This window comes from Lepidochelys kempii, chromosome 20 (assembly GCF_965140285.1).
Source record: "Lepidochelys kempii isolate rLepKem1 chromosome 20, rLepKem1.hap1, whole genome shotgun sequence".
Taxonomy (NCBI): Eukaryota; Metazoa; Chordata; order Testudines; family Cheloniidae; genus Lepidochelys; species Lepidochelys kempii.
In genome coordinates, this window is record NC_136399.1 from 13,835,347 (window position 1) to 13,862,637 (window position 27,291).

Below are 27,291 nucleotides of genomic sequence, written 5' to 3' on the forward strand. Positions count from 1 at the left end.
GCAAGCTTGGGGTCGCCCCCCCTGCTGATTGCTCTCGCCCCACCTCTCCCCCTGCAGGTGCCAGCCCTGTGCCCAGCCCCGGCTCCCCTGGACCCAAGGAGGTGAGGCGAGTGGTCGGGAGGGAGCGCTGGGCACCCAGGCTGTAAGGGCGGGGTGAGGGGGAAGGCTCAGGCTGCTGGGGAGGGGACTCCATGTGCTGCCTGGGGGGCTCTTCCCTGTCGGGGGGAGACAGGGGCCTGCTGGTGCCAGGGGCTCGGGGGGGGGACCCTGTGTGCCAGGCTCTGGGGGAGGGGTGACGTGGCATGATGTGGCTGGCCGGGCTGGGGGTAGAAGTGCGGGGGGAGGCTATATGCCACACTCTGGAGTGGGGGGCAGGGTCCTGTGGGCTGGCCAGGCTGAGGCACGGGTGAGCTGGGCTAGAGGGGGCTGTGTGCCACGCTCTGGAGACGGGAGCAGGACTCAGCTGTGTGCCAGGCAGGGCTGTTGGGGGGGCATGCTGTGTGCCGCGGGGGTGCTGTGTGCTGGGGGAGAAAAGGTGGAGGGGTGGTGGTGCTGTGTGCCGAGCAGGGCTGGGGAGGGGAGACGGCGGGGGGGGGGGGTGCTGTGTGCCGGGGGGGAGAAGGTGGAGGGGGGACCGAGGGGGCTGTGTGTCTGGCTGGGTGCTGTGAAGAGGGGTTGTGTGCCTGGCTGTGGGGGCTCTTTGTGTGCTGGACTAGGCTTTGGGTGGGGAGGTGGCAGACCAGCAGGCCAAGCCAGCCAGGGAGGGGGCTGTGGAGCAAGACGGAGTGCGCTGGTCTGGGTTTTGGGGGAGGTTGGGGGGGGATGCTTTGTGCCTTGCCAGGCCCCAGGGGGAGGCAAGGTGGAAGTTTTGCCTAGGGCGCAAAATATCCTTGCACCGGCCCTGCAGGTACATGGCATCCATGGCATCCCCCATGATCTACATGGTGCATATAGATCCACCTGCTTCCAGCACAATCGCAGCAAAGCTGCTGGAGGAGTTATTACAACACTGGAGGGTCTAGCTCCCATTCTCACCATGTATCTGGAGATGGTGCCTGCAGGGCTGCAGGTCTTCAGCTGCGGGCAGCTCCTGTTTCCAGTGGCTGTGTTAACAGGGTGGGTCCGGGCATTACTTCACTGCTGCTCAACTGGAGTATCTCTCTGTACCAGACAGAAGTGCTTCAGGAGCCGCCAGGGACAGTCTCTTCAGTTTGAGGCACTAACCAGAGACCAGGCCACGTCTGTGCACAGACTCAGCCTTGTCCTCTCCAGCACAGCCAGTGCGTGACGGAACCCACCAGCCTATGGCTTCAGTCAGACACCTCGCAAGCTGTCCCACCGGTCTGCGTGGGTGAGCTGGCTCTCCCTGGAGCAGGGGCCCTGAGCCAGGGACTGAGCGCAGGGACTGAGCAAATGGCGGGGCAGCGTGAGGAGGGGGCTGCGCTACGAGGGCAGCTCTGCACTGGGCAGGGCCCTAGGGCCAGTGGAGGAGCCTGACCACTCTCAGTTCCTTCTGCAGGGCAAGCTCTGCTCCTCCTGGAGGAGCAGCGTGGATGTGGATGGTTGGCTGGTTCCTGCAGACTAGCCCGCTCTGGGGTCTCCCATCGTGTCAAGCCACTCAAGGGGCTCTGTGCTGGCCATGCAGCCAAGGTGCTGTACTGACCTCGGGGTTGGGAGCATGCTGCCATCCTGGAGCTCATCCCCCATGACCAGCATCTTGGGACCACCTTCTAGGCAGCTCCCAGGGGGCACTTGCCTGTGCTGGGCACTTGCCCTGGGCTGAGCGTGGACACCAACTATCCCAGTGCCCAGTCCCTGATGCTTCTCCCTGACGCAGCCACCCTGCTCCAGCCAAGGGCTGGTTTATCTCCCTGAGAAGTGAGTCCATCTGTGGGCGATCCTGGCCTGAAGAGGAGCAGGAGACCACGTGCCATGAGCCACCTAGGACAGGTTCAAGGCTTGAGGGAATCACACTGCCCCTGGGGAAGAGCCCCAAGAGCACTGGCTCCCCAAAGGTGGCTGCACTCCAGCAGCTCCCAGGAGATCCCAGAGGCTTAGATGGAGCAGGCTGAGAGTGTGCTGGGGGACAGCTGGCAATGCCAGCGCTGCCTGAGGATGGTCGGGGAGACACGGTGCAGCTGGGGCCGACAAGCCGGTCTCCTGTACCACGGCAGCGCTGGGGCTAAGCCTAGAGTACCGTGCAAACAGAAGGACCCTGTGGCAGAACTGGGAAGAGAGGCCGCTCATTGGGATCAGTTAGGGGAGGTTCACACCTCTGCAGGGAGACTGAGCTTGGGTGTCACTTGCTCTGGATGGGGAAAGGGGACTGTTTCTCAGAGTCTGTACTGGAGGGGAGGGGAGCTGGCTTTTACCAGGCTGGGAAGGTGGAAGTGCCTATGAAATGCATCATTGTCACAGCTCACCCAGCCTGGTGCCCTTCCCGCACTCTCCCCTGCAGCCCAGTACTGTCTCTGTAGCTGTTCGTGGGGTCCCTGAAGCTTGTGACAGTGGCTGGCTAGCACAGGCCACCAGGTGGTACAGCTTGGCTGGTTTTTAATAAATATTTTTAAATGGCCAGCCCCTCGTGTCCCCCTCAAACTGTCACCAGCAGGCTTTAATGTGTGCCCAGGTCAGAGTAACTCCTCACCTGCTCCCAGCCTGCTGCTGCCCTAAGCCCAGTTCTGCTCACCTGTAAGAGCCTCACAGCAGCTGCTGCCCCATTCTCACTCTGTTGCTGAGCTCAGGTCCTGCTTGCTGCAGGATGCCTGGGCCTTAACTCCACCCTGCTCCTATCACCAGCAGAGCTGAAGGACAAACCTCCCCTCTGGCAACGTCTAAGTCCCAGCCAACTGGCCTGGACCCAGGGGTGGACTAGGTCATTCAGAGAGACAGGCTCTCCCTGAGCCTTCAGGCTGCTGAGCTAGGTGGCCCAGGGCCTTGCTCCCAGCTGGGAGCCTTGAGCTCACACAGCCAGTGAGGACCATGTCAGCTGTAGGCAGCCTGCTGCCTATATGCCAGGAGCTGCAGGGCAACAGAGCTGAGGCAGGAATTATAAGCCAAGGACCGTTCCCCCTGCAGCAGGTGCACGGGACACCTCCTGGTGTCCCTTCCCCAGAGCGTGTTTGGCTGCAGAGTCCAGCTACCCAGCAGGATGCCCTGTGTCCTACATGCTGCCCCCAGTACAGGCAGTGTTGGGAGGGAGTGGTGTAAGCACGTGCCCAGTGACGCCTGGGGGAGAGGGAGGCATTCAACTTATCTCATGGAGGTGCTGGTTCCGGGGCTGGTGCCGCTGGATTCCTCTTTCCCCTCCTGCTCTCTGGGGCTTCCCAGAGCCTTTGGGCTGAGCCACCTGTCAGGTACTAACTTAAGGAGGTGACTGAACATTTGACTGAGGCCTTGACCCCCAGGCAGCTCACATGGGTGCCCTTGGCCAGCCCCCTCAGCACTGGGCCCCCAGAACTTTGCACCCCTGTGCCCCACTGAGCCACACTGCTGGGTGGGAGCACCATGCCTGGGGCCCACCCTGGCCGGCAGTGAGCTGTGTGCCCAGAAATCCTGCCTCTTCTCTCTGCAGCAGCTGGGGAGGGGCCTTTTTATTCCCCGCTCTTGGAACTCGAATGAAGTTTCAATCCATCTTGGCAGTGGAGCACCAGCCGCCACCCCATACGGAGCAGTCAGCACAGGCTCTCCGGCTCCTGCTTCCAATGGGCCCTCTTCTGAACCCACCACTTGCTAGTTACCAGTGGGCACAGCTTTTACCCCCATGTCTACACTTGCAATTAGAGTCGTTCTCCAGCATGGGCTAAGTTAGGCCTGAGAAGCCTGGGCCTGAAGGTATTCTACCTCTTCCAGTTTAGCCAGGGCCGGAGTGCCTGCTGCCTTGCCTACAGGAGGGCTCTGGTACTCTGGCTGGCACAATTTAACCCACCCCAGCCTCACCCAGACAGGTCCAGCAATGGGCACTGTAGCTAGGGCCCAGGCTCTGATGTGCCTGGGGGCTGTCCCCTTCCGCAATGGTGCTGGGGGTGCAGGAGGCTCTTGAGCAGAGAAGCCGCATTCCCTCCTCCCCCTTGCTGGAAGTTCCATGCTGAAGATGCTGCTGCAGGACCAGGAAGGAAAACATCCCTGTGTACAAAAAATACTTCTATTGACGGCGGTGGATAAAGCCAGAGTGTCCAGCCCTTCTTCCCCTGGTCCTGCCCCTCCCTGTCTCTCTTCATAGCAGAAGCCATCATTGGGGCTGGCCCATTACTGCTCCAGGCTCTAGCCAGCTGGCTCCAAGTCTGAGAGGAACGGTGCAGACCAAGTGGTCCCCAGTCCTGGCTGGGCAGGCGGTCTGGCAGATAGGCTGCAGTGGAGTCCCTCTGCAGCGGGGACAGTCGGAATGCATGGCCAGCCCTTGCACCACGCAGGAGGTGGAGGGCATGCACAATGGCCCAGTTGCAGACAGGCAGGGGCACTGTGCTGATGGTGGGCTGAGGAGTTTTCCCTTTGGAGGGTCTAGCCTGGCCCCTCCTGCTCCGCCCCTGGTCCCAAGCATCAGGACTCGAGGTCCCGGGAAAGCCGTGATAGCTCCTTCTGGTTGTCGATCACTTTCAGGTGCTGGAGGTAGGCCTGGGTGGGGGCAGGACTCCGCCCACTCAGGGACTGCTCAGAGCCTGCAAGGAAACAGCCCCAGATCAGAGTGACATTCTTGGCAAAAGCCCACAGCTCAGCACAGGCAGCTGTTCCCTCACTGCCCCACAGCTTGACACTGAGCCCCAAGGCTGCAGTGTTAGCCCAGTGCTGGATAAGGGCAGCGACAGCTGGCAGTCCAGCTCATGCCTGGCTCTGTTGGATTCTGCTCCAACAGAGCAGATTCTGCTGGGCTGTGCAAGGAGGGAATTCAAAGCCAGGTCTGCAGGCGCATTCCCACAAGTGACCAGTGGGAAAGGCAGGGGCAGTGCAGCCTCTGTACCTGCTAGGCTGGAATGTGCACAGGACTGGGAGCCAGGAGATCTTGTGTTTGATTCCCACCTGACAGACTGATGCCAGGACAGTCCCAAGGTCCCAGGGCGAGTTAGTGACAGAAGCAGCACCTGCTTACCTGGCCCATGCTTAACCCATCCGAACCCAGCAAGGAGAGGAGCGAGTGCAGGAGGGGACTGGGAGGCTGAATGACTGCCAGGCTCCAGCAGCCACTTCTGTCCCTCCTGGGGCTGTGTCAGGTGGGTAAGTGGGAAATTAGGCTGCAGTCAAGAAGCCAGCGGAATCGCAGTCAAGCAGAACAGGGCACTACGTGCACAGGGGCTGGGCCCTCAGAACAGGAGGGGAGGCAGCCTCGGGCTATGCCCCCCCGAGCCGCCCTGGAGGCATGTGGCTCATGCCCACCAGGCAGGACTGGCATCCTTTTTTACTCCAACCCTTTCACCCTGGGATCAGAGTATGGAGTGGGGCTGCTCCTGGGCAAGCAGAGAGGGGTCATTTCCCGAGCAGGAGGGCAGGTGCTCTGTGAGCAGGTGCTGAAGGGCGAGCTGCCAGCTGTGATTGGGGGCACTGCTCTCCCCTTGCCCAAGGGAGCACCGAGAATAAGTGCAATGGTGCCATGACTCAGCACTGGGGTGCCGTGCCATGGCACAGTGGCAGACACAGCTCCTGCTGGTACAGGGAAGCCAGCCTTTGACTGATGCTGCAGGAAGATCCCTGGGTCATTAGTGCAGGGACAATGGGCGGGGGGCGGGAACATGAATGGAAAATTTGGGCGGGGCGGTGCCTGACTGGAGGGGACAAGGGTGGGCTGGACAGAACGCAACCAGCTGGCCATGTTCCCCAGCTATGGCTAGAGGCAGGAGCACCCTAGAATCTCCCCCCAACTGCTGTGGGTGGGCTGTGGGCGGGCCCCTGCATACACTCACTCCCCAGACCTGACGTGCTCTTGCTAGCACAGGTGTGAGGTGGGAGCCCCACTAGGGGACAGCCAGAGGGCAGGGCATGCCCACACGAGGCCTCTGGCTTGGCTGGTGCTGGCAGAGACGCCACAGTGGGTACAGCTGGACCAGGCAGTGGAGCTGTAGGACAGGTCATGAATGGGGAAGGGACAGCACTGCCTAGCCTCTTCCCTTCCTTCCCCCCCTTCCCCCCTCCCCCTGTGCTCCTACTCATCCCTCCAAGCAGCCTGGCTTCCTGAGGGGTAAGGAGAGTGGGGCTCCGTACAGGTGGAGATCCGCAGGGCCTGGGGGTCCTCCAGCAGCTGCGGGGGACGACTCCGCAGGGGGGAGATGGGACCTAGGAGGGGAGAACAGAACAGGACGTTAGGCACTCACAGCATGTGCTTCCTGCCCCCACAGGCCCCCTGCTTTCCTACACCCCCCTCCCTGAACCTCTGCCCTTCTGCCCCCATGGGGCCCCTACTCCCCTACACCCCCCTCCCCCAACCTCTGCCCTCCTGCCCCCATGGGCCCCCTGCATCCCCCTCCCCCAACTTCTGCCCTCCTTCCTGCATGGGGCCCCTGATCCTCCACACACACCCTCCCCCAACCTCTGCCCTCCTGCCCCCATGGGCCCCCTGCTTCCCTACACTCCCCTCCCCCAACCTCTGCCCTCCTATCCTATGGGCCCCCTGCTTTCCTACACCCCCTCCCCCAACCTCTGCTCTCCTGCCCACATGGGCCCCCTTCTCCCTTGCCCCCCAACCTCTGCCCTCCTGCCCCAATGCATTTCCTACATATCTGTGACCCAACTGGCAGAGGACACAGAAGGTTACAGAGCTCCCCTGTCTGATCTCTGCATAAGGTGTCATGTGAGGCCCTACTGAAAGCCTGTGTCACATTGATCATTGCAATCAGTGAAGAATGTATGTGCAGGTCCTATGCCAGGAGCTGTGTGGCTATATGGCCCAGAAGATGGTATGTTTCTGTCAGGCAGGAGACGCCTGTCTGGCTGTATGTAAAGTGACCACTGTACATGTCACAATGGACGCCTACTTACAATCCAAGCAAAATGCTAATCAAATGCTTGCAAAGTCTCCAGGGGAGATTCTAGTTCAGAAACACAAGCAGCAGGGAGGGGGTACCCTGTTTACAAGTGAAGAAAATAGATGGTTGGAACAATATCTGGGGATGCAGAGGTCCCCCAGGGGCAAGCTGCCAGCAAGCCTGTCCTATGAATGGAGGATCCCTGTTAAACTTTGGGTGAGCTAACCTTCAGGAGGCAGGAGAATGCCATTTTAGTTATTTTATACATAACCCTTTGTTTCCATTAATTCCACTGCCTTCTCTGATCTTCGTTAATTTAACTCTGACTTGTTTGTACTACAAGCAATCTAAGCGCTGTGAGCTGAGTCGAGCGATGCCCCTGGGGTGAAACGGGTAAGCTGGGGGGCAGTTCTGGGAGTGTCCTGTGGGCCCCAGGCAGGCCCGGGAACACTTGGAGGACTGGGGGGTTGGAGCATGTCTGTCACTAACCTGCAGGGGGACAGCGAGGCCTGTGTGGGCGGAGGGGGTCATGCTTGTGCTGCCTGTGGCTGGTGGAGCCAGGGAGCTGAGCCTGGCAGGCACAGACGTGGCTTCCTACACTAGGACAGGTGGTGGCAAGGTACCTAACAGCTCTGGGCACTCCCCCTCCTTGTCTCCCAACACCCTCTGGCTTCCTTCTCCAATGCCCCCCAGGTCCCCTGTACAGTGCCCTCCCTGCCCCCCTACATGCCCCAGGAACCCTCTCCTCCTAAATCCCACTCTACCGGCAGTGCCTACTGGGCTATTTCTGTAGGACCCCCACCCTGGCTGCCCTGAGCCCTGTCTAGGCTGTAACCCTGAAGGGCGCACCCCCGTGCTGGGGGTGGATGGCAAAGTGCCTGCTCCCACAGGAGCCAGAACTCGACCCACAGGAGGTGCTACCTGCCACGGCCCCCATGCCCCGACACGCTGTCTGTGTGATGCTGGCTGGAGGGTGACCTTCCCCAGGGCTGGGTGCTGGCCCTGCTCACAGGCCCTGGCACGCACTCACCATACGTGTGGCTCTGGCAGTGGTGGATGATACGTACGGCCTTGGCCATCATTCGCTGCAAGCAAGGCACAGGGTTACTCACTGGCCAGGGAGCGTGGCCCGGCGCACACACCATCTCCCTCCCAGGCCAAGGAAAGCTCTTCCCCCTCCCACTCCTTCGGAATCAAAAAATCATAGAATCATAGAATATCAGGGTTGGAAGGGACCCCAGAAGGTCATCTAGTCCAACCCCCTGCTCAAAGCAGGACCGATCCCCAATTAAATCATACCAGCCAGGGCTTTGTCAAGCCTGACCTTAAAAACTACTAAGGAAGGAGATTCTACCACCTCCCTAGGTAACCCATTCCAGTGTTTCACCACCCTCCTAGTGAAAAAGTTTTTCCTAATATCCAACCTAAACCTCCCCCACTGCAACTTGAGACCATTACTCTTTGTCCTGTCCTCTTCTACCATTGAGAGTAGTCTAGAACCATCCTCTTTGGAACCACCTCTCAGGTAGTTAAAAGCAGCTATTAAATCCCCCCTCATTCTTCTCTTCTGCAGACTAAACAATCCCAGTTCCCTCAGCCTCTCCTCATAAGTCATGTGTTCCAGACCCCTAATCATTTTTGTTGCCCTTCGCTGGACTCTCTCCAATTTATCCAAATCCTTCTTGTAGTGTGGGGCCCAAAACTGGACACAGTACTCCAGATGAGGCCTCACCAATGTCGAATAGAGGGGAATGATCACATCCCTCGATCTGCTGGCTATGCCCCTACTTATACAACCCAAAATGCCATTGGCTTTCTTGGCAACAAGGGCACACTGCTGACTCATACCCAGCTTCTCGTCCACTGTCACCCCTAGGTCCTTTTCTGCAGAACTGCTGCCTAGCCATTTGGTCCCTAGTCTGTAACGGTGCATTGCGTTCTTCCGTCCTAAGTGCAGGACCCTGCACTTATCCTTGTTGAACCTCATCAGATTTCTTTTGGCCCAATCTTCCAATTTGTCTAGGTCCCTCTGTATCCTATCCCTGCCCTCCAGCGTATCTACCACTCCTCCTAGTTTAGTATCATCCGCAAATTTGCTGAGTGCAATCCACACCATCCTCCAGATCATTTATGAAGATATTGAACAAAACCGGCCCCAGGACCGACCCTTGGGGCACTCCGCTTGATACTGGCTGCCAACTGGACATGGAGCCATTGATCACTAGCCAAGTGCCTGTGAGGGGTGTGGGGCACAGCTGCCTCGTCCAGCACATACCCTCTGCCAACGGCCTGTCCCTCATCCAGGCAACCCCAGCAAAGGGCCATGGGCAACAGGGGCAAAACGTGCGGAGCAGCCACAATCCCATGGGCCCAGGGATGGGGCACCATGGCGGGGCATCCCCTCTGCTCAGCTGGGGTAGCGTTGCAGGATGGGCAGGTGGGGCCAGCCATGCCCTGCTGGGGCGCTGCCGTGGGGCGGAGGAGCCTGTGGGCTGGGAGTGGCCCCAGCCAGCCCCATCCGGCCCGGGCTCACAGGCACTCTCAGCACTGTGAAAAGAAAAGGAGTACTTGTGGCACCTTAGAGACTAATTGGTACCAGGTACCAATTGGTTAGTCTCTAAGGTGCCACAAGTACTCCTTTTCTTTTTGCAAATACAGACTAACACGGCGGTTACTCTAAAACCTCTCAGCACTGTGGTCAGCCGACCACAGGCCAGTCAGAGCATGAGGCCAGGAGCCAGAACACCTGGGTTCTCACTGGGCTGCGGCTGCCTCCCTGGAAAAATGGAGCTCATGAGCATTAGTGTCTGTGCCGTGCTTCACTTCGCCAGACCCGCCCAGCCGCCAGGGGGGTGACAGGCTCGGCCTGGCTCACCATCTTCTCAAAGTTGATGAGGTTCTCTGCCAGCGTGCGGTTGCCCTCATGGATGAAGGTCATGTCTGCAAGGGGAAGCCTCAAAGTCAGTGCCCAGCCCCGCGGCTCAGCCTCCTTCCACAGGGGCCAGCTAATGCCTCAGACCATCAACAGAGATGGGGGTTCTCTGCAGCGGGGAGGCTGCTACCACTGAACCTGTGTTTCGCCCATCCCACCAATGCTCCTCCGTCCAGCAGGGCAGGGCTCCCGCAGGGACTCCCCCACCTCCCCCCACCCCATGATTGCTAATGGAGGTGTGGATTCAGAACGTCCCCAAGGAGCAGCCCGACAGTAGCCAAATCCAGTGTCCTCTGGAGGCTTGGGGGCTGGAGCTAACTGCATACAATTGAATTCCTCAGTCCCTCCACCCTGTGGGATGGAGCCCCGGTCCCCCTGCCCTGTGAGATGGAGCCCTGGTCCCCCAGCCCCACAGGATGGAGCCCTCATCCTGCAGAATGTGCTCTGTGTCACTGTGAGGCAGTGCAACGCTGTCCCCTTCAGTAGCCATACTGCCCTGCCAAGTGAGGAGTCTCCTGAGCTTCTCCAGGGCATGTGCCTGGACCCAGGAGTACCCCACTGCCTGCCCTCTCTGGGGCGCTAGTGCCCAGGGGAACTGGTCTCCCTGGTAAGAAGGGGACCCGGTGCTGGGGTGGGGTCCCTGCAAACCCACTGTAGGAGGGGATCACTTCTGGAAACAGAGTTACTGCCCAGCTCTCGCAGTTCCACCTCCTTCGCCCTCCCAGGCTGAAAGTTCTGAGCTGTTCCTGTACCTTTGAGAAGGAGGGGCACGAAGGGGATGATGGGTGGGGTCAGTTTGGCGATGGCCAGTCTGTAGACTCTGTGATTCCAGGAGGGGTCCTGGAAAGAGAAGAGGATTTCAGAGCAGGAGCCATTTCCTGGCTCCAGGGCGGTGGCTTCACAAGGCCATGGCTGCAGGCAAGGCCCCCAGCAGGCAAGAGCTCAGCTCCCCTGGCCACAAGCAGCCTGTGACTCCCCAGGCCAGTGCAGCCCCACGCAGCCTGAGGGAGCCCCCAGTTGGAGGGTCACCTCGCCACCGCTGGGGTGGAGCACAGCAGCTATTTAGCAGTAGCTCTGGGCTGGAAGGGCAGGGGATGCTGCGGGGGATGTAGGGAGGCAGAAAGTCCTCACCCAGATGACGCTGGGGCCAGCACCCCAGCTCACACCCAGAGTACCTGGGATTGCTCGTGACCAGGGGGCTTAGCACAGCTCCTCCTGCAGTGCTCTGACACCATGGAGCCAGAGCCCAAGATGGAGCCAGAGCCAGAGCCCGAGATGGAGCCAGAGCCAGAGCCCGAGATGGAGCCAGAGCCTCTAGCACTGCATGGGGGCTGCATGCAGCACGGAAAGTGAGGGTATTAGGAGATAGATATTCAGGCCTGTCTGCAGAGGCCTGTACTTTAAGAATTTAGGTGTATTCTTATCACTTGGCTAGTTAGAGGTATAAAAGAAAGAATCAAAATCACTGTCTGCCAGTGTAAGGTCCTTCTCTTGCGGGGACAGTCTGAGGCCTGTTCTTAGGCTAAGGCCTTTGGCTAAGCAACAGAGGCAGCCATAAGCTGGGAAGCGACCAGTCACCTCCTCACATTCCAAACTAGTCACATTGAAAGAAGGTGCTATCGGGCTGTTAGGAATACAATCCTGTCCTGATAATGCCTATCACCTCCAGAGAAAGGGAAGAGCCTAGAAGATGTAAAAGGAAATTTAGTTTGATAGTTTTCTGTCTGGTAAGAACTCACTTATCAATAGACACAGCTGGGAAACCTTTATGTCTTTATAGATGTAGTTGTGAAATCCTCACTTCTGTATTGTTTTGTCATTATAGTTCCCACTTTGCTATTGTTTATTGGCATGGTCTCTGTCTGGTTCTGTGATTGTTTCTGTCTGCTGTATAACTAATTTTGCTGGCTGTAAACTAATTAAGGTGGTGGGATATAATTAGTTAGCTAATCATGTTACAATATGTTAGGATTGGTTAGTTAAATTTCAGTAGAATGATTGGTTAAGGTATAGCTAAGAATATTACTATATAAATTAGGGGTAAACAGGAAGTAAGTTGGGATTTGAAAATAAGGAAAAAGAAACTTGGATTTAAGCTTGCTGGAAGTTCACCCCAATAAACATCAAATTGTTTGCACCTTCGGACTTTGGGTATTGTTGCTCTCTGTTCATGCGGGAAGGACCAGGGAAGTGGGATAGTGAAGGAATAAGCTCTCTAACAGGGGGTTCCCCTTCCTGCATCACCAGCACCACTTCCTTCTCCCAAAGGACCCCTACCCCAGGTACTGCCCCAGCCCAGCATGGCTTAGCTCCCACAGCTGGGTGGGCTGGGCTATGGGAACCTGCCTGGGGGTGTCTCTGCTGTCTGCAAGAATCGTGTGGGGACGTGAAGGTGCTGACAAAGGGAGCCAAACTTACCAGCATCCGCTCCAGTGCCGTGTGCAGCTTCCTGGTTTTATGCGGCAGCCTCTGTGTGTGAGACAGAGCAGGTGAGAGTGTCCCCCGAACCCTAGGGGGATCCTCCAGCCCCCTGCACCAGGACCCTCTCCTGAACCTCACACAGGTTCCACGTCTCCTCCCTGATCATCATAAATCACAACATAAATCTCAGAGCCTCTGCCACGCTGGGGCCTGCATGGAGGCTGACCCCCACGGCCCCTCCACAGCTAGGCCCTGGGCACCCAGAACTGCCTCCATTCCCGAGGGAGTTCTGGGAGTGAAGAAGGCAGTCCCCGGCCCAGAAACTAGACACAAGGATTGTTTCAGCCAGCACTGAGCTGCAGCCACCTTTGGGATGGAACACAGGGTAAAGGGAAGGAAGCAAAGGAGTCTGTAGCTGAATGAGACGACATAGGAGGGAGTTGAGCGGGGTGAGCAGCAGTTGGATTTTGGCCAGGACACTCGCATTCACTGAGCCTGGGGTTCTGGTTCCATCCATGGCTCCTTATAACTGAGCCTGGGGCTCTGGTTCCGGCCCATCGCTTGGTATAACTGAGCCTGGGGCTCTGGTTCCGGTCCATCGCCCAGTGATGAACTCCACCAAGTCTGTTAAGAGCTGAGGGCCATGCTATCATTTCCCACGTCCTAGGGCTTGGATTGACATCTCAGCCCAATGGCCTGGCAAGCTGAACATGCCAAATGGCCTCTTTCCTGGGACAAGCTCCTCCTCTGCCTGTCAGGGCCCAGCAGGGAGATGCTGATTTACCACTGGAGTTGGTCCCAGCGCCTGGGGGAAGTTTTCCCAGGCTGGATGTGACCTGGGGCAGCAGGGCCTGTGCCTTGGTCTGTACCTCCCAGGTCTTGGAGAGGCGACTCACGGACGTGTTGCTCAGACCAAACATCACTGCGAAGAAGGAATTCAGGTTCTTCTGCTCCTTGAGGCTGAAATGGAAGATACAGTTATTCGGGGGCTAGGGGCCACCACTGGGCCTGCATGACACAGCTAGCACAGCAGGGCCCAGCGCCAGGCTGCCTCTATGGAGAGGGCTGGGCTTGGGTGCTGCTGGGACTCCTGGAGGATGAGTTCCCTGCCCGCAAGTCACTCACTGTGCAGCCAGTTTAATGAACTTCCTGAGCAGCTGGGCCCGCTTGCCCGGCTCCGCACAGAGGCAGAGCTCGGTGGCGATCCAGTACTGCAGCTCGTTGAAGCGCCGCATGACGCGCTCCAGGTTCGCCGTGGTTGCGCTGGGAAACGTCTGCTGCCCAAAGATGTAATAGATCAGCTCCACCTTCAAAACACAAGGGCCAGAGCTCAGGGGCTGGGAGTGGACCCACATCTCCTGAGAGCCAGCCCTGCGCCTGGCCCACAGCCCCTCTGCTCTGACCCCAGGCTTATTGCTCCAGACACTGCCCATTACCTGGTGGATGCTGCTGAAGAGGTTCCAGTCATAATCTGTCAGCTGACTGGCCAAGTCCTTGGAGCTGATGAGGTCCAGGGTCTCCGAGGAGCCAACGGTGGGTCCCAACTGCTCAGGATGAGGGGTCTGGATAGAGGGGGAGAGAGAATGTCACACGCCGCCATCTCCTTCGTTCTGCATGCTCTGCATGGCCTGCTGGTGAGCCAGGCAGCCCTGGGCCAGAGCCCTGCCCAGCTCAGCAGGGAGCTGGTAGAAGATCTCAGGTGACAGCAAATGCCCAGGCAGACCAGCCACAGGGGCCAGACCCCAAGCCATCCACACCACAGGACAAGGTGCGGCTCCTGCCACTGGGAGCAGACTGTGGCAGTCCCTGGACAGAGGCACTGCTGCCCAGGGCCTGTGTGCTGCAGTGCTGGGCCTGGGGTCTCCATGTCCTGTAACAACCAGTTCCCAGCTCTGAGTTCCCTGTCTCTGGTAACGGGCAGCAGCCCCCAGGTGGCATGTGTGCTGGACCAGTTGTCCCCAGTCTCAGAGCTTGTGGGATGGGGTCTCCAGCCCTTGGCAAATAGAGGGGCACAAGACTCCCCTGGCCCCCAGCCTAGAACCCCACTCCCCCTGCCCAGCCCTCACCAGGGTGTGCAGCTCCTGGACATTCACAACAAAGAGTCTCTCGTTCAGACCCAGGGACGTGTACACGCTGATGGTGTCCATCTGCAGCCCCGCTTTATCTGTCAGACAGAGAGAGAGCCTGTTGGAGAGCTACTCCTGCAGTAGCCACCGGGCGGCGGTGTTTGCACACACACCAGCCAGCAGGGACGGGCACGTTCCCCGAGAGAGCGCAGGGTGAGCATGGGGAGAGGGGTCAGGTGTCGCTGCTGCAGAAAAGGGGTTGTGCAGGTGAACAAGCCTCCAGATGCTTGGGAGACCCCAGGGAGGGGATGGGGGAGCAGTCAGGCAGCCACTGCCTAAAAGGAATGTATCCCACGCCCCCAGCCTCATTACTGCCCCTCTTCACTCCAGCTGCTTCAAGGACATCCTGCCCCAGCGCAGCTGGTGGGGAGGAGGGAGGAGGACGTGCTGCCCCAGTGCAGCTGGCGGGGAGGAGGAGACATGCTGCCCCAGTGCAGCTGGCAGGGGAGGTTGGGGGGAGACGTGCTGCCCCAGCGCAGCTGGTGGGGAGGAGGGAGGAGGACGTGCTGCCCCAGTGCAGCTGGCAGGGGAGGTTGGGGGGAGACGTGCTGCCCCAGTGCAGCTGGTGGGGGGAGTGGGGAGAACGTGCTGCCCCAGTGCAGCTGGCAGGGGAGGTTGGGGGGAGACGTGCTGCCCCAGTGCAGCTGGCAGGGGAGGTTGGGGGGAGACGTGCTGCCCCAGTGCAGCTGGCAGGGGAGGTTGGGGGGAGACGTGCTGCCCCAGTGCAGCTGGCAGGGGAGGTTGGGGGGAGATGTGCTGCCCCAGTGCAGCTGGCAGGGGAGGTTGGGGGGAGACGTGCTGCCCCAGTGCAGCTGGTGGGGAGGAGGGAGGAGGACGTGCTGCCCCAGTGCAGCTGGTGGGGGGAGTGGGGAGAACGTGCTGCCCCAGTGCAGCTGGCAGGGGAGGTTGGGGGGGGGAACGTGCTGCCCCAGTGCAGCTGGCAGGGGAGGTTGGGGGGGGGAACGTGCTGCCCCAGTGCAGCTGGTGGGGGGAGTGGGGAGAACACACTTCCCAGCTCCCCGCCCACGCCACGCCGCTCACTCACCCCCTGCTGAGTTGACTTTGACCAGCATGCGCTCACCATGCCCGCCCTCCCGATGGGCGAGGGACTGGAGCACATCACGCACGGAGGCGTTCACTGGCAGCACCATGGTGAGGCAGGAGTGGTCCGCTCTGTAGACATCATAGGGCACTATGGAAGGCAGGGGGCACATTAGCGAGACCCCTATGGCCAGGACCCAGCCAGCTGAGGGCAGCAGTCACCCAGGTTCCTTGGGCAGGGAGCCCGGTTTGGTGGCAGGTTTGAGCTGTGAACTCCATGGGAGGCAGTCTGGGGTCCCAGAGCACAAGCCCTGACTGCAAGTCCCTGTGGGCTCCGAGCAGGGCCCGGGCTCTGGGGTGTGGGGGCCACCATGTCAGGGAGTCTGCACCCCACACACCTCCCAGGGTGACTGTGTCTAAGGGGAGGTGTGACACTCTTTACCCCAAAGCAACACCCTGGCACCCCCATATCTACCATGGTGATATAATTATGATGTGTTTTGTAAAAAGTCTGCCTTGCGAGGTACTATTTTAAAAGTCTTGATCTGTTGAGCATTAATATCCTGATGGATTGTACGTGCAATCATTGTATGCAAAGTTATGAAGTTTTGCTGTGTGTGTTACTGAAATATGTTGTGAGTTTGGGAACACCCACAAGCAGCCTTTTGGGTACAACAATGGAGAAGCCAGACAGTGCTGATGGCTCAGTAAGGGGAATCCACTAGGGTTGCCAGGCGTCTGGTTTTCAGCCAAAATGCCCATTCGAAAAGGGACCTGGCAGCTCCGGTCAGTACTGCCAACTGGGCTGTTAAAAGTCTGATCGGTGGTGGTGGGGATGAGGAGGGGGCCTGCACCAGCTCTCTCTGTGGAGCTCGAAGGTTGTGCAAGCCCCGGTAGGCAGGGGGTGGATCCCAGCAGAGAGGCTGGGAAAGGCATTCGGCTGCACTCTGGGGCCGGCAGGCTTAACCCCAGACACGGTGGGCCCCACGGTGGCCGGGGGTTCCCTGCGGAGCGGGCATTGTGGCCTTTAGGAAGTGCCTTCAGCCCCCTCCCTACCTGGCCCTCTGCTTCCCGGCCGGCGAGAGTGGAGGGAGGAGCTGCCCCGGCTTCCCAGGAGCTTTATGCAGCCAGCAGCAGGGGAGGGGGCCAGGGCGAGCCGTCACCACCTGCCCCGGGCCCAGTAGCCTGCTCCCGCGGGGGTGCTGTGCCGGCCTCACTCGGGATCATGCGGCCAGCAGGTAAGGGGCTGTGGCTGGTCAGTCTCCTCTCGGGGATGAATGGGCTGCGCGGAAGCATGGGGCTGAAGTTGAAGCTCCTGTCCCCAGAGAACAGGAAAAACTTTTGTCCTCCCTGAGCCATGTGTCCAGGATTCATGGTAGACAGAGCAGCCTCTGAGGCCCAGGAAATGCTAGGGCAGTGCTGGTGCAGCTACTATTTAAGGGGCCGCCTGACATCAGCACCTCCCGGAGCCCCTGCAAACTGCACCAGCCAGAGTCGCCCAGAGCCCACACCCCGAACCCCTCCCGTGCCCCAACCCCCTGCCCTAGCTCAGAGCCCCCTCACACACCCAAACTCCCTCTCGGAGCCTGCACCCTGCATCCCCTCCCGCACCCAAACTCCTTCCCAGAGTCTGCACCTGCCTCCTACACTCCGAACGGGTTGGCCCTAGCCCGGAGCATCCTCCTGCACCCTGAACCCCTAATCCCCAGAGCCCACACCCCCAGCCGGAGTGCCCTCCCACACCCCAACCCCCTGCCCCAGCCAAGTGAAAGTGAGTGAGGGTGGGGGAGAGCGAGCAGTGGAGATGGGGGGGGGGATGGAGTAAGTGGGGGTGGGGCCACGGGGAAGAGGGCAGGGCATGGGTCTTTGGTTTTCTGAAATTAGAAAGTTGGCAACCCTAGAATCCACGTTACCATTATCTGTGTACAATGAAGCCTTCTCAAAGGGGGCAGGTAAACAATGGACACTTTTTGACTCACATCATAGCAAAAGATCTTTCCAGCAAGCTGGAGGAACCTATAAACGGGGGAAGTGTGTGTGTGTGTGTGTGTGTGTGTGCGCGTGAGAGAGAGAGGGCGGAAGCAGTCTCTGTGTGTGTATTGTGTGTGAAGGGGCAGAAGCAGTCTTGTGTGGTGTGTGTGTGTAAGGGGGTAGAAGAAATCTGTGTGTGAGAGATAGAGAGAGGGCAGAAGCAGTCTTGTGTGTGGCATGTGTGAGGGGGCAGAAGCAGTGTGTTTCTGTGTGTGTGGGTGCGCGTGCATGTGTGTGTGTGTGAGAGAGAGAGAGAGAGGGAGCAGAAGCACTCAGTCTGGTGTGTGTGTGTGTGAGGGAGCAGAAGCAGTCTGTGTGTGTGAGTGAGTGAGAAGGGGAAGAAGCAATCTGTGCATGTGAGGGGTCAGAAGCAGTCTTGTGTGGTGTGTGTGAGGGAGCGGAAGCAATCTGTACGTGTGTGTGTGAGAGAGGGGGCAGAAGCAATCTTCTGTGTGATGTGTGAGAAGGGGTGGAAACAGTCTGTGTGTGTGTGCGTGCGCGCGCACGCACATGTGTGAGGGGGCGGAAGCAGCCTGTCTGTGTGTGTGGGTGAGGGGGCGGAAGCAGCCTGTCTGTGTGTGTGGGTGAGGGGGCTGACGCAGAGCTGCTACCTTTGTCCTGGGCCCCGATGGCACAGCTGTTATTCAGCGTGGCATCCTCAAGGCTGGCGATCCAGTTCACTGTGCTCCGAACCTGGGATGGGGGAACGAAGAAGAGTCCGCATGGGGTGCCGAATGGCAGACACTGGCGTCTGCCATGCTCACAGTCCAAGGGGACAGCACTCCCATGGAGACACACAGGGCAGCTCAGGTGAGCCAGGCCCTCAAAGCACCACACAATTGCCCTCAGCCTGTGTCAGGGCCACTCCCTTTCGGGGCGTTTGCTTGGCTCCCTGCCCACCTATCATGCCCCTAGGAGAGGGGCAGCAGGTGCCCCGTGGCGCTGCTGGGCTGTCGGTACCTTGGGCTGTGGAGATGCGCTTCCGCCACCGTTCTCCAGTCTGCAAAGAGGAGAAACACACACGGGTGAGAGCCCTAGAGCTGGCACCTCCCAGGCGTGAATCAGCGCGCTGCTCCCTGCAGTCACAGCACCTGGGGGGCACCACGTCGCCCAGAGCAGAGCTGGCGGCCGCGAGTTCACTTGGGGAGTTCAGCTTGGGGCTCCCCCACCAGAGCACTGAGCCCCCAGAGCTTCCTGTAGGTTTAAACCCCTCCTTCTCAGCTGGAAGCCCAGATACCTGGATGGGGAGAGGGTCTGAATGATACTGACTAGTTTCCTCCTCCACAGAGTGTGTCCTCCTGGCATGTCCAAGATTCCTAAGCCTCCCAAGTCCATTCCCTCTGAGGCACAGAGGCCTGGCCCAGCCACGCGAGTTAGCAGCAGGGCTGGGGTAGAAGGCAGACCTCTTGACTCCCCACCCCCACTCTAACCCCACACACCTGCGCATCCATCCTGAGACTAGGACCCAGCACTCCAGTCACTGCCACACGGGTGTAAGCAGTGTCAGGATGAGCTCCACCCTGACATCTGGTGGTGAGGTGTGGCAAGTTGTGGAAAAGAACTTCAGGGGCCGATCTCATTTGCATAGGCACACCCACCACGCCTAGAATGAGACCATAGCTGCCCAAATGGTCACTTTGGCTGCTGTGGGATCCCCAGTGTCTCTGTTATTGGGGCAGGAAGAATAAATTGTTATTACCCTGATTATGGGAACTGTGCTTGGAACTGTACGTGGCCTTTTGTTACGATGGAGGGATTCACCATCATCTAAGTAGCACTCGCTAGGCAAGGGTCATGGGTTCCAAAACTGTGTGAATGGAGAGAGGCTGGGGACAAGTATTAATACTTGGTGGCATGGGCCCCTTGGTGAGGGCCTTACATGCTGATTGCACTTCCTCCTCTCTCTACTGTGGAATATCAGAGCTGATTTTGATTTCATTAGAAGTCTAGTTATAGGCTGCTGAGCTCACTTTGGGCTGACAGTGCACCAGCACTGGGGCTCCCCTACTATAAGCTGAATTCACCTAAGAGCTGAAATCACTGAGTGTTGTGTTAAGTAGTGGGGGAGCCTGAAGATATATTGTGGAGCAGTTTGCGGGACGGCTGGTGAAGCAGTTCGACGCGGAGCAGTGTGTGGATGGCAGGAGCTGCTTGTGGGCCGTGGAGCTGAGCGAAGGAGTTCGTGGGGCGGCTGGCGGAGCGGAGTGCAGCTGAGCGAAGGAGTTCGTGGGGCGGCTGGCGGAGCGGAGCGCAGCTGAGCGAAGGAGTTTGTGGGGCGGCTGGCGGAGCGGAGTGCCGCTATGGGGCGGTCAGCTTCAGATCACGTAAGGTGCCTCTTACCCCCGTCCCATTTCCACCCAGGTTGGGAGGTAAAGCTCCGCCGATAAACTTTCGAACTCTGGGGCTGCCCTGACCAGGGACAGAGACTTTTGGGGCATTGGACTTTTGGGGTTGCTGGACTCAAGAACCAAAGGGAAAGGACATGCCCCAATTTGCCTGGGGTGGGGTTGTTTTTGCTCATGGGTTGTGTTATGAATCCGGTTGGTGGTGTTTCCCCAACATAATGCCACATTGTTTCTCTCTGTTATTAAAAGACTTTTGCTACACTCAGACTATGTGCTTGCGAGAGGGGAAGTATTGCCTCTTGGAGGCGCCCAGCGGGGGTGGTATATATTTGTCCCAGGTCACTGGGTGGGGGCTCGAGCCGGTTTGCATTGTGTTATTGGAATGGAACCCCTAGATATTGAACCCGGCCCTTGTTGCTGCCAACTCTGACGGGCAGAAGGGTTACATTTTTGGGGGCTCGTCCGGGATCGCCTGGGTCAGTACCCCTCGCAAGCACCTGTTGAGTGATCCACTACATTGGGAAACAATTTATATTTTTTTTTGTTTGTGCTTATATTTTGAGGAAATTACTGTTTGTATAATGGCTAATATGTCAGGTTTGTTGGGCCCTGGCTCAGCAGCTTCTAGCTCGGCGGCTGCAGCCTCAGCTGATGATTGGACAAAAGCTCTGGGGCAAATATTGGAAAAGGTTGTGCTGCCCCATGCTGAGTCAGACTCTTGTCGTAAGTTAAGATTATTTGCTGGGGAGGAGGAGTTTGAACCCTGGTTAGAGCATACCACTGAAATGCTGCAAGAGTGGGTCGTACCAGATGCAGAAAAGCGAAGATGCCTTATAGAGAGCCTTGGCGGCCCAGCATTAGATGTGATTCGCACCCTGAAGCTCATTGACCCTGGGGTCAGTGTGAAGGACTGCCTAGAGGCCCTTGAACACAACTTTGGGAGCGTAGAGGGCCCTGAAGACAGCTACTGTAAGTTCCTTAATTCCCGACAACAAAAGGGCGAGAAGGCTTCAGCCTACATACAGAGACTGGAGAGACTGCTTCAGAGAGCTGTCATGAGGGGAGCAGTGACTGCTGAGCAGATGGATCAGACCAGACTGGCTCAAATTGTAAGAGGAACTCAGTATCAGAACCCGATTCTACTTCATCTCCGGCTAAGAGAACGACGGGAACATCCCCCAAGTTACTCCCAGCTGATAAAAGAGGTCCGAGAGGAGGAAGAAAGGCAGGCTGCCAGTGAGTTTTGGGAAGCCCAAACATCGGAGCCAGCCAGCACAACACCACTGCAAATGGCCAGTGTACTGATGGTGAGCACCAGAGAGGAACTTGCCCAACAAATGCAGGTCCTGACGGAACGGATAGCTGAGCTGCAAAGTACCGTTGACCGAGTTAAGACTTCTAGGAATAAGAAGCCTCAAACTGTGGCGATTGAGAAGCCCGCACTTAGAGCCACCATCCCCCCCAGGCAAAGGGGGAAAGGTCAATTCTTCTGCTACCGATGTGGTCAGGATGGACACAGTGCTGCCAAGTGCCGTAATGAAGAAAACCCCTCCTTAGTGTATGGAAAGCTGAGGATCAGTTGGGAGAGATCCGGTAGCTGCCAGAGGGTCTGGGGACGGGGACCCCCCAGGTCTGCAGGATTTGAAGATTCCCCCAGAAAAGACTGTCCAGCTGGGATCCCTGCAGGACTGATAGGGCCTCGAGCAGAGGTCATGGTGAGGATCGAAGGGGTGGAGTGTAAAGCAGTGCTTGACACTGGATCTCAAGTGACTATTATATTTCAGTCATTCTACCAACAGATGCTTAGGCACCTGCCTATACAGCCACTGACTGGCCTTGGCCTATGTGGCCTCAGCATGGATGAATACCCCTATCAAGGGTATGTCATAGTGCACCTGGAATTCCCAGAGGAGGTTGCTGGGGTAAGAGAAGAGGTAGACACAGCTGCCTTAATATGCCCTGACCCTAAAGGGACTTCTGATGTGTCTGTGCTGATAGGGACCAACTCCAGTCTCTTCAAGGTACTCGCGGATTACTGCAGAAGGCGGGCTGGGGACCAGTACCTGAATACCCTGATGATCCATACGCTTTGTGCTGAAGCCTATAGGAAAATTGAGAGCGCTAAAAGGGACACATCTGAGCTACCGCTTGGGGCACTGAAGTACGCGGGCACAACCCCCTTAGTAGTGCCTGCAAGGACGGAGCAAGAAGTGCTTGTCATGAGTACCTGTCTGAAAGGCAGTAAAGGGATGTTAGCAATGATAGAGCAGCCGATGGGAGGAGAGCTCCCTGAAGGAGTGCTGGTCCCCAGTGGAGTCATAACCCTACCTGCTGAAGCCCAGGAAAGGGTGACTATACTGATTGCTAATGAAACGAGTCGTGATATTTTTGTGAAGCAAGGACAAAAGATAGCAGACCTCTTTGAGCCTGAGTCGATTGTAAAACCCCAGTATGAAACTCCAGTTCCGGCAATAGACCCAGCAAAGTTTGACTTTGGAGATTCACCAGTATCCGAGGACTGGAAAGATCGCCTGAGGAAGAAACTTTGTGAAAGATCCAAGGTGTTCTCACTGCATGAGTGGGATGTGGGATGTGCAAAAGGAGTAGAGCACAATATCAGACTACGTGACTCTCGACCTTTCAGGGAGAGATCTAGGAAGATTGCTCTCTCTGAGATGGAAGATGTGCGACATCATCTTCAGGAGCTGGCTGCGAATGGCATCATTACAGAGTCCCGCAGCCCATACGCCTCACCCATTGTGGTAGTCCGCAAAAAGAATGGGAAAATCCGGATGTGTATTGACTACCGCACCCTAAACAGCCGTACGGTGGTCGACCAGTACACTGTGCCTCGAGTGCAAGACGCCTTAGACTGTTTGCTGGGAAGCCAGTGGTTCTCTGTGTTGGATCTTCGAAGTGGATACTACCAGATCCCTCTGGGAGAAGAAGATAAGGAGAAGACAGCCTTCATCTGCCCATTAGGGTTTTATCAGTTCGAACGCATGCCCCAAGGGATTTCTGGAGCACCTGCCACCTTTCAACGTCTCATGGAGAAAGTTGTGGGAGACATGAATTTACTGCAAGTGTTAGTTTATTTGGATGACCTGATTGTGTTTGGAAGAACCTTAGAGGAGCATGAAGAAAGACTTCTTAAAGTGCTTGATAGGTTGGAGGATTATGGTCTGAAGCTTTCAATTGACAAATGCCAGTTCTGCAGAACCTCAGTGAAGTATGTGGGTCACATTGTGTCCCAAGAAGGTGTGAGTACTGATCCTGATAAAATAGAAGCACTCACTACATGGCCACGTCCAAGTAACTACAGAGAACTCAAGACCTTCCTTGGATTTAGTGGCTACTACCGCAGATTTGTGAAAAACTATGCTACGATTGTAAAGCCTCTGAATGATCTTACCAGGGGACATCAGTCCAGCAAGAACAAATCTAAGTCCAAGAATAAGGGGAGGTCCCCAAAGCCTCCTGTGCAGAGACACAATGGCCCCTTTGCACCATTTGGGCCACGGTGGGATGAGAGATGTGAAAGGGCTTTTCAAGAAATCATTACTTGCCTAACTCATGCTCCAGTCCTAGTTTTTGCTGACCCAAGCAAACCATTTATCCTGCATACTGATGCCAGTTTGGAGGGTCTGGGAGCAGTCCTGTACCAGGAAGTGGAAGGCAAATGTAAACCTGTAGCCCTTGCCAGCCGAGGATTGTCTGATAGTGAAACTCGCTATCCCACCCACAAGCTGGAGTTTTTGGCCTTGAAATGGGCCATCACTGAGAAATTTCGAGACTACTTGTATGGTGCTCAGTTCCAGGTGTGGACAGACAACAATCCACTGACTTATGTGTTAACAAGTGCTAAGCTGGATGCTACAGGGCAGAGATGGGTGGCCGCCTTGGCTAGCTATGAGTTCAGCATTCAGTACCGATCAGGGAGAAGCAATGTAGATGCAGATGCATTGTCCAGGCGTCCGCAGGCTCCAGAAGTTGCTGTGATACCCACAGATGGAGTGAGAGCTATTTGCAGTGTGAGTCGCCGAGAGCCAGAGGCCCGTGAAGACTTTCAGGGATGTGTTGCAGAAGCTTTGGGCCTGCCCCCTGAATGCATGCCTTCTGCTTCGGTGAACTATATTGCATTAGACCAATCTCCTTTGCCCATGCTCAATGCGGCTGACTGGCAAGAAGCCCAGCGGCAAGATATTGACATTCGTGATACACTACTTGCCAAAAGGGAGGGGCGAAGCCCAACTGCGGTTGTCCCACCTAACCCGGAGGGTAAACTACTATTGAGAGAATGGACCAAACTAAAACTGATTCAGGGAGTGCTACACCGAATGACCACTGACCCTTTACAAAAACAACGAGCACAACTAGTACTGCCAAAAAAGTACAGAGCCCTGGCCATGAGGGCCCTGCATGATGACTTTGGGCATTTAGGGATGGAGAGGACCCTGGAACTTATTCGTAGTAGGTTCTATTGGCCCCGAATGGCTGAAGATGTTCGCAGGAAATGTGAGACTTGCGCTCGATGTGTTCAAAGGAAAACTCTGCCCACGAGGGCTGCATATCTCAAGAACATCACCAGCAACAAACCTTTGGAGTTGGTATGCATTGATTTCTTGTCTGTAGAGGTAGACAAGAGGAATGTTGGAAACATTCTAGTAGTGACTGACCATTTTACACGGTATGCACAAGCATATCCCACACGTGATCAGAGGGCCACCACCGTTGCTCGAGTATTGTGGGACAAATATTTCTCAGTCTATGGATTCCTGGCTCGGATACACTCTGATCAGGGGCGGGATTTTGAGAGCCACCTTCTGAAGGAGGTGCTGAAGATAGCAGGAATTAAAAAGTCTAGGACAACGCCTTATCACCCCCAAGGTGATCCTCAGCCCGAGAGGTTCAATCGAACCCTATTAGATATGTTGGGAACTTTGCGACCAGAGCAGAAGGCAACCTGGAGCCAGCATGTCGCATTTCTGGTGCATGCCTACAATGCCACAAAGAACGATGCTACGGGAGTCACCCCATATCTCTTGATGTTTGGGCGAGAACCAAGATTACCCATAGACTTGTGCTTTGGTGTATCAGAGGATGGAGATAGCTATGAAACTCATCAGCAATATGTATCCCGACTAAGAGAAAAGCTGCGGGATGCTTATCGCTTAGCTACTGCTGCGGCTCGGAAGAACGCAGACCGCAACAAACATCGATATGATGCTAGAGTGCGTTCGCAGGAGCTCCAGCCGGGGGACAGAGTCCTGCTGCGAAATTTGGGTATTGCTGGCAAACACAAGATAGCTGACAGATGGAAGGCAATACCTTACCTGGTGATGGAAAAGCTGGGAGATCTGCCGGTCTACAAGATCAAACCTGAAGACGGTCCAGGGCAAATAAAGACGGTGCATAGAAACCTTTTGCTCCCTGTGGGGGAATTGGTAAGCACCCCTTGTGAGATGGGCCACGGCAGGGCCGCCGGGCAGAACAGAGGTGCTAGACCAAAGCCGCCATCCAACACAGACAGTGGGCCCCCTGCAGCTAACTTACCCCTATTCTGCACATCTGAGAGTGAGTCTGAGGAGGAAGACACAACCCTGGTGTATCCTGGGATGGAGACAAGATTTCAGTCTCGATCAGCTGAACCAAACGAGAGTTTTCCCTCTTCCGCCCTAAACCCAATGGCGGAACTATTTAGGCCCCTTTCTGATACCCCGGTGCTGCTGATGAGACCCCCCCTGTGATGACACACACAGGTTATTGGACAATGGGGACAGACAGGTAGAGGATGTCCTGGGCACCTTGGACCCTCCAGCGTTAGAACTAGGAGTGCAGGGGCCTATGCCAGTAGCCGAGGGACCCTCCAGGGAAGCCTCTCCATCCGTCACTCAAGAGGATGTTCCCCTTACTTCGGCAACAGAGATTCTCAATAGACGAGACAGGGTGATAAGACCAGTGAAACGGTTAACTTATGATGCACCTGGGGTGACTAGTGAGGAGCCAATACATTTAGCACACAGGCTTGTGGAAGCTAAAGTGGGCTTCCTGAGGCCCTTTGGAGGAAACCAATGAGTTGGTATAAAGGGAGTGTGATTTGTCGGGACGACAAAGTCTCGGCTGGGGGGAGGATGTAAGCAGTGTCAGGATGAGCTCCACCCTGACATCTGGTGGTGAGGTGTGGCAAGTTGTGGAAAAGAACTTCAGGGGCCGATCTCATTTGCATAGGCACACCCACCACGCCTAGAATGAGACCATAGCTGCCCAAATGGTCACTTTGGCTGCTGTGGGATCCCCAGTGTCTCTGTTATTGGGGCAGGAAGAATAAATTGTTATTACCCTGATTATGGGAACTGTGCTTGGAACTGTACGTGGCCTTTTGTTACGATGGAGGGATTCACCATCATCTAAGTAGCACTCGCTAGGCAAGGGTCATGGGTTCCAAAACTGTGTGAATGGAGAGAGGCTGGGGACAAGTATTAATACTTGGTGGCATGGGCCCCTTGGTGAGGGCCTTACATGCTGATTGCACTTCCTCCTCTCTCTACTGTGGAATATCAGAGCTAATTTTGATTTCATTAGAAGTCTAGTTATAGGCTGCTGAGCTCACTTTGGGCTGACAGTGCACCAGCACTGGGGCTCCCCTACTATAAGCTGAATTCACCTAAGAGCTGAAATCACTGAGTGTTGTGTTAAGTAGTGGGGGAGCCTGAAGATATATTGTGGAGCAGTTTGCGGGACGGCTGGTGAAGCAGTTCGACGCGGAGCAGTGTGTGGATGGCAGGAGCTGCTTGTGGGCCGTGGAGCTGAGCGAAGGAGTTCGTGGGGCAGCTGGCGGAGCGGAGCGCAGCTGAGCGAAGGAGTTCGTGGGGCGGCTGGCGGAGCGGAGTGCAGCTGCGCGAAGGAGTTTTGTGGGGCGGCTGGCGGAGCGGAGCGGAGCGCCACTATGGAGCTATGGGGCGGTCAGCTTCAGATCACGTAAGGTGCCTCTTACCCCCGTCCCATTTCCACCCAGGTTGGGAGGTAAAGCTCCGCCGATAAACTTTCGAACTCTGGGGCTGCCCTGACCAGGGACAGAGACTTTTGGGGCATTGGACTTTTGGGGTTGCTGGACTCAAGAACCAAAGGGAAAAGGGCATGCCCCAATTTGCCTGGGGTGGGGTTGTTTTTGCTCATGGGTTGTGTTATGAATCCGGTTGGTGGTGTTTCCCCAACATAATGCCACATTGTTTCTCTCTGTTATTAAAAGACTTTTGCTACACTCAGACTATGTGCTTGCGAGAGGGGAAGTATTGCCTCTTGGAGGCGCCCAGCGGGGGTGGTATATATTTGTCCCAGGTCACTGGGTGGGGGCTCGAGCCGGTTTTCCATTGTGTTATTGGAATGGAACCCCTAGATATTGAACCCGGCCCTTGTTGCTGCCAACTCTGACGGGCAGAAGG

At 56.8% G+C, this 27,291-nt stretch overlaps 1 protein-coding gene across 5 annotated transcripts in view; it reads right to left on the reverse strand.

Moving 5' to 3' along the window:
- Positions 1-1,367: 1,367 nt before the first annotated feature.
- The window catches only part of RAPGEF3 (Rap guanine nucleotide exchange factor 3), a 98,114-nt gene continuing 72,190 nt past the window's right edge, over positions 1,368-27,291 (reverse strand). For 2 of the 5 annotated variants that reach the window (XM_073318541.2, XM_073318545.2), the window contains 13 exons: positions 18,465-18,504; positions 18,116-18,197; positions 15,478-15,624; positions 14,373-14,470; positions 13,743-13,868; positions 13,432-13,613; positions 13,176-13,266; positions 12,304-12,354; positions 10,638-10,725; positions 9,829-9,893; positions 7,984-8,038; positions 6,193-6,264; positions 1,368-4,658 (listed from right to left, as the gene is read on the reverse strand). In XM_073318541.2, the coding sequence (XP_073174642.2) occupies positions 4,540-4,658; positions 6,193-6,264; positions 7,984-8,038; positions 9,829-9,893; positions 10,638-10,725; positions 12,304-12,354; positions 13,176-13,266; positions 13,432-13,613; positions 13,743-13,868; positions 14,373-14,470; positions 15,478-15,624; positions 18,116-18,197; positions 18,465-18,504 (1,216 nt within the window). In that variant the 3' untranslated portion in view covers positions 1,368-4,539. Of the gene's footprint in view, positions 4,659-6,192; positions 6,265-7,981; positions 8,039-9,711; positions 9,894-10,637; positions 10,726-12,303; positions 12,355-13,175; positions 13,267-13,431; positions 13,614-13,742; positions 13,869-14,372; positions 14,471-15,477; positions 15,625-18,115; positions 18,198-18,464; positions 18,505-27,291 lie in introns of those variants that run through there. The other 3 variants (XM_073318543.2, XM_073318542.2, XM_073318544.2) reach the window with 3 other exon arrangements.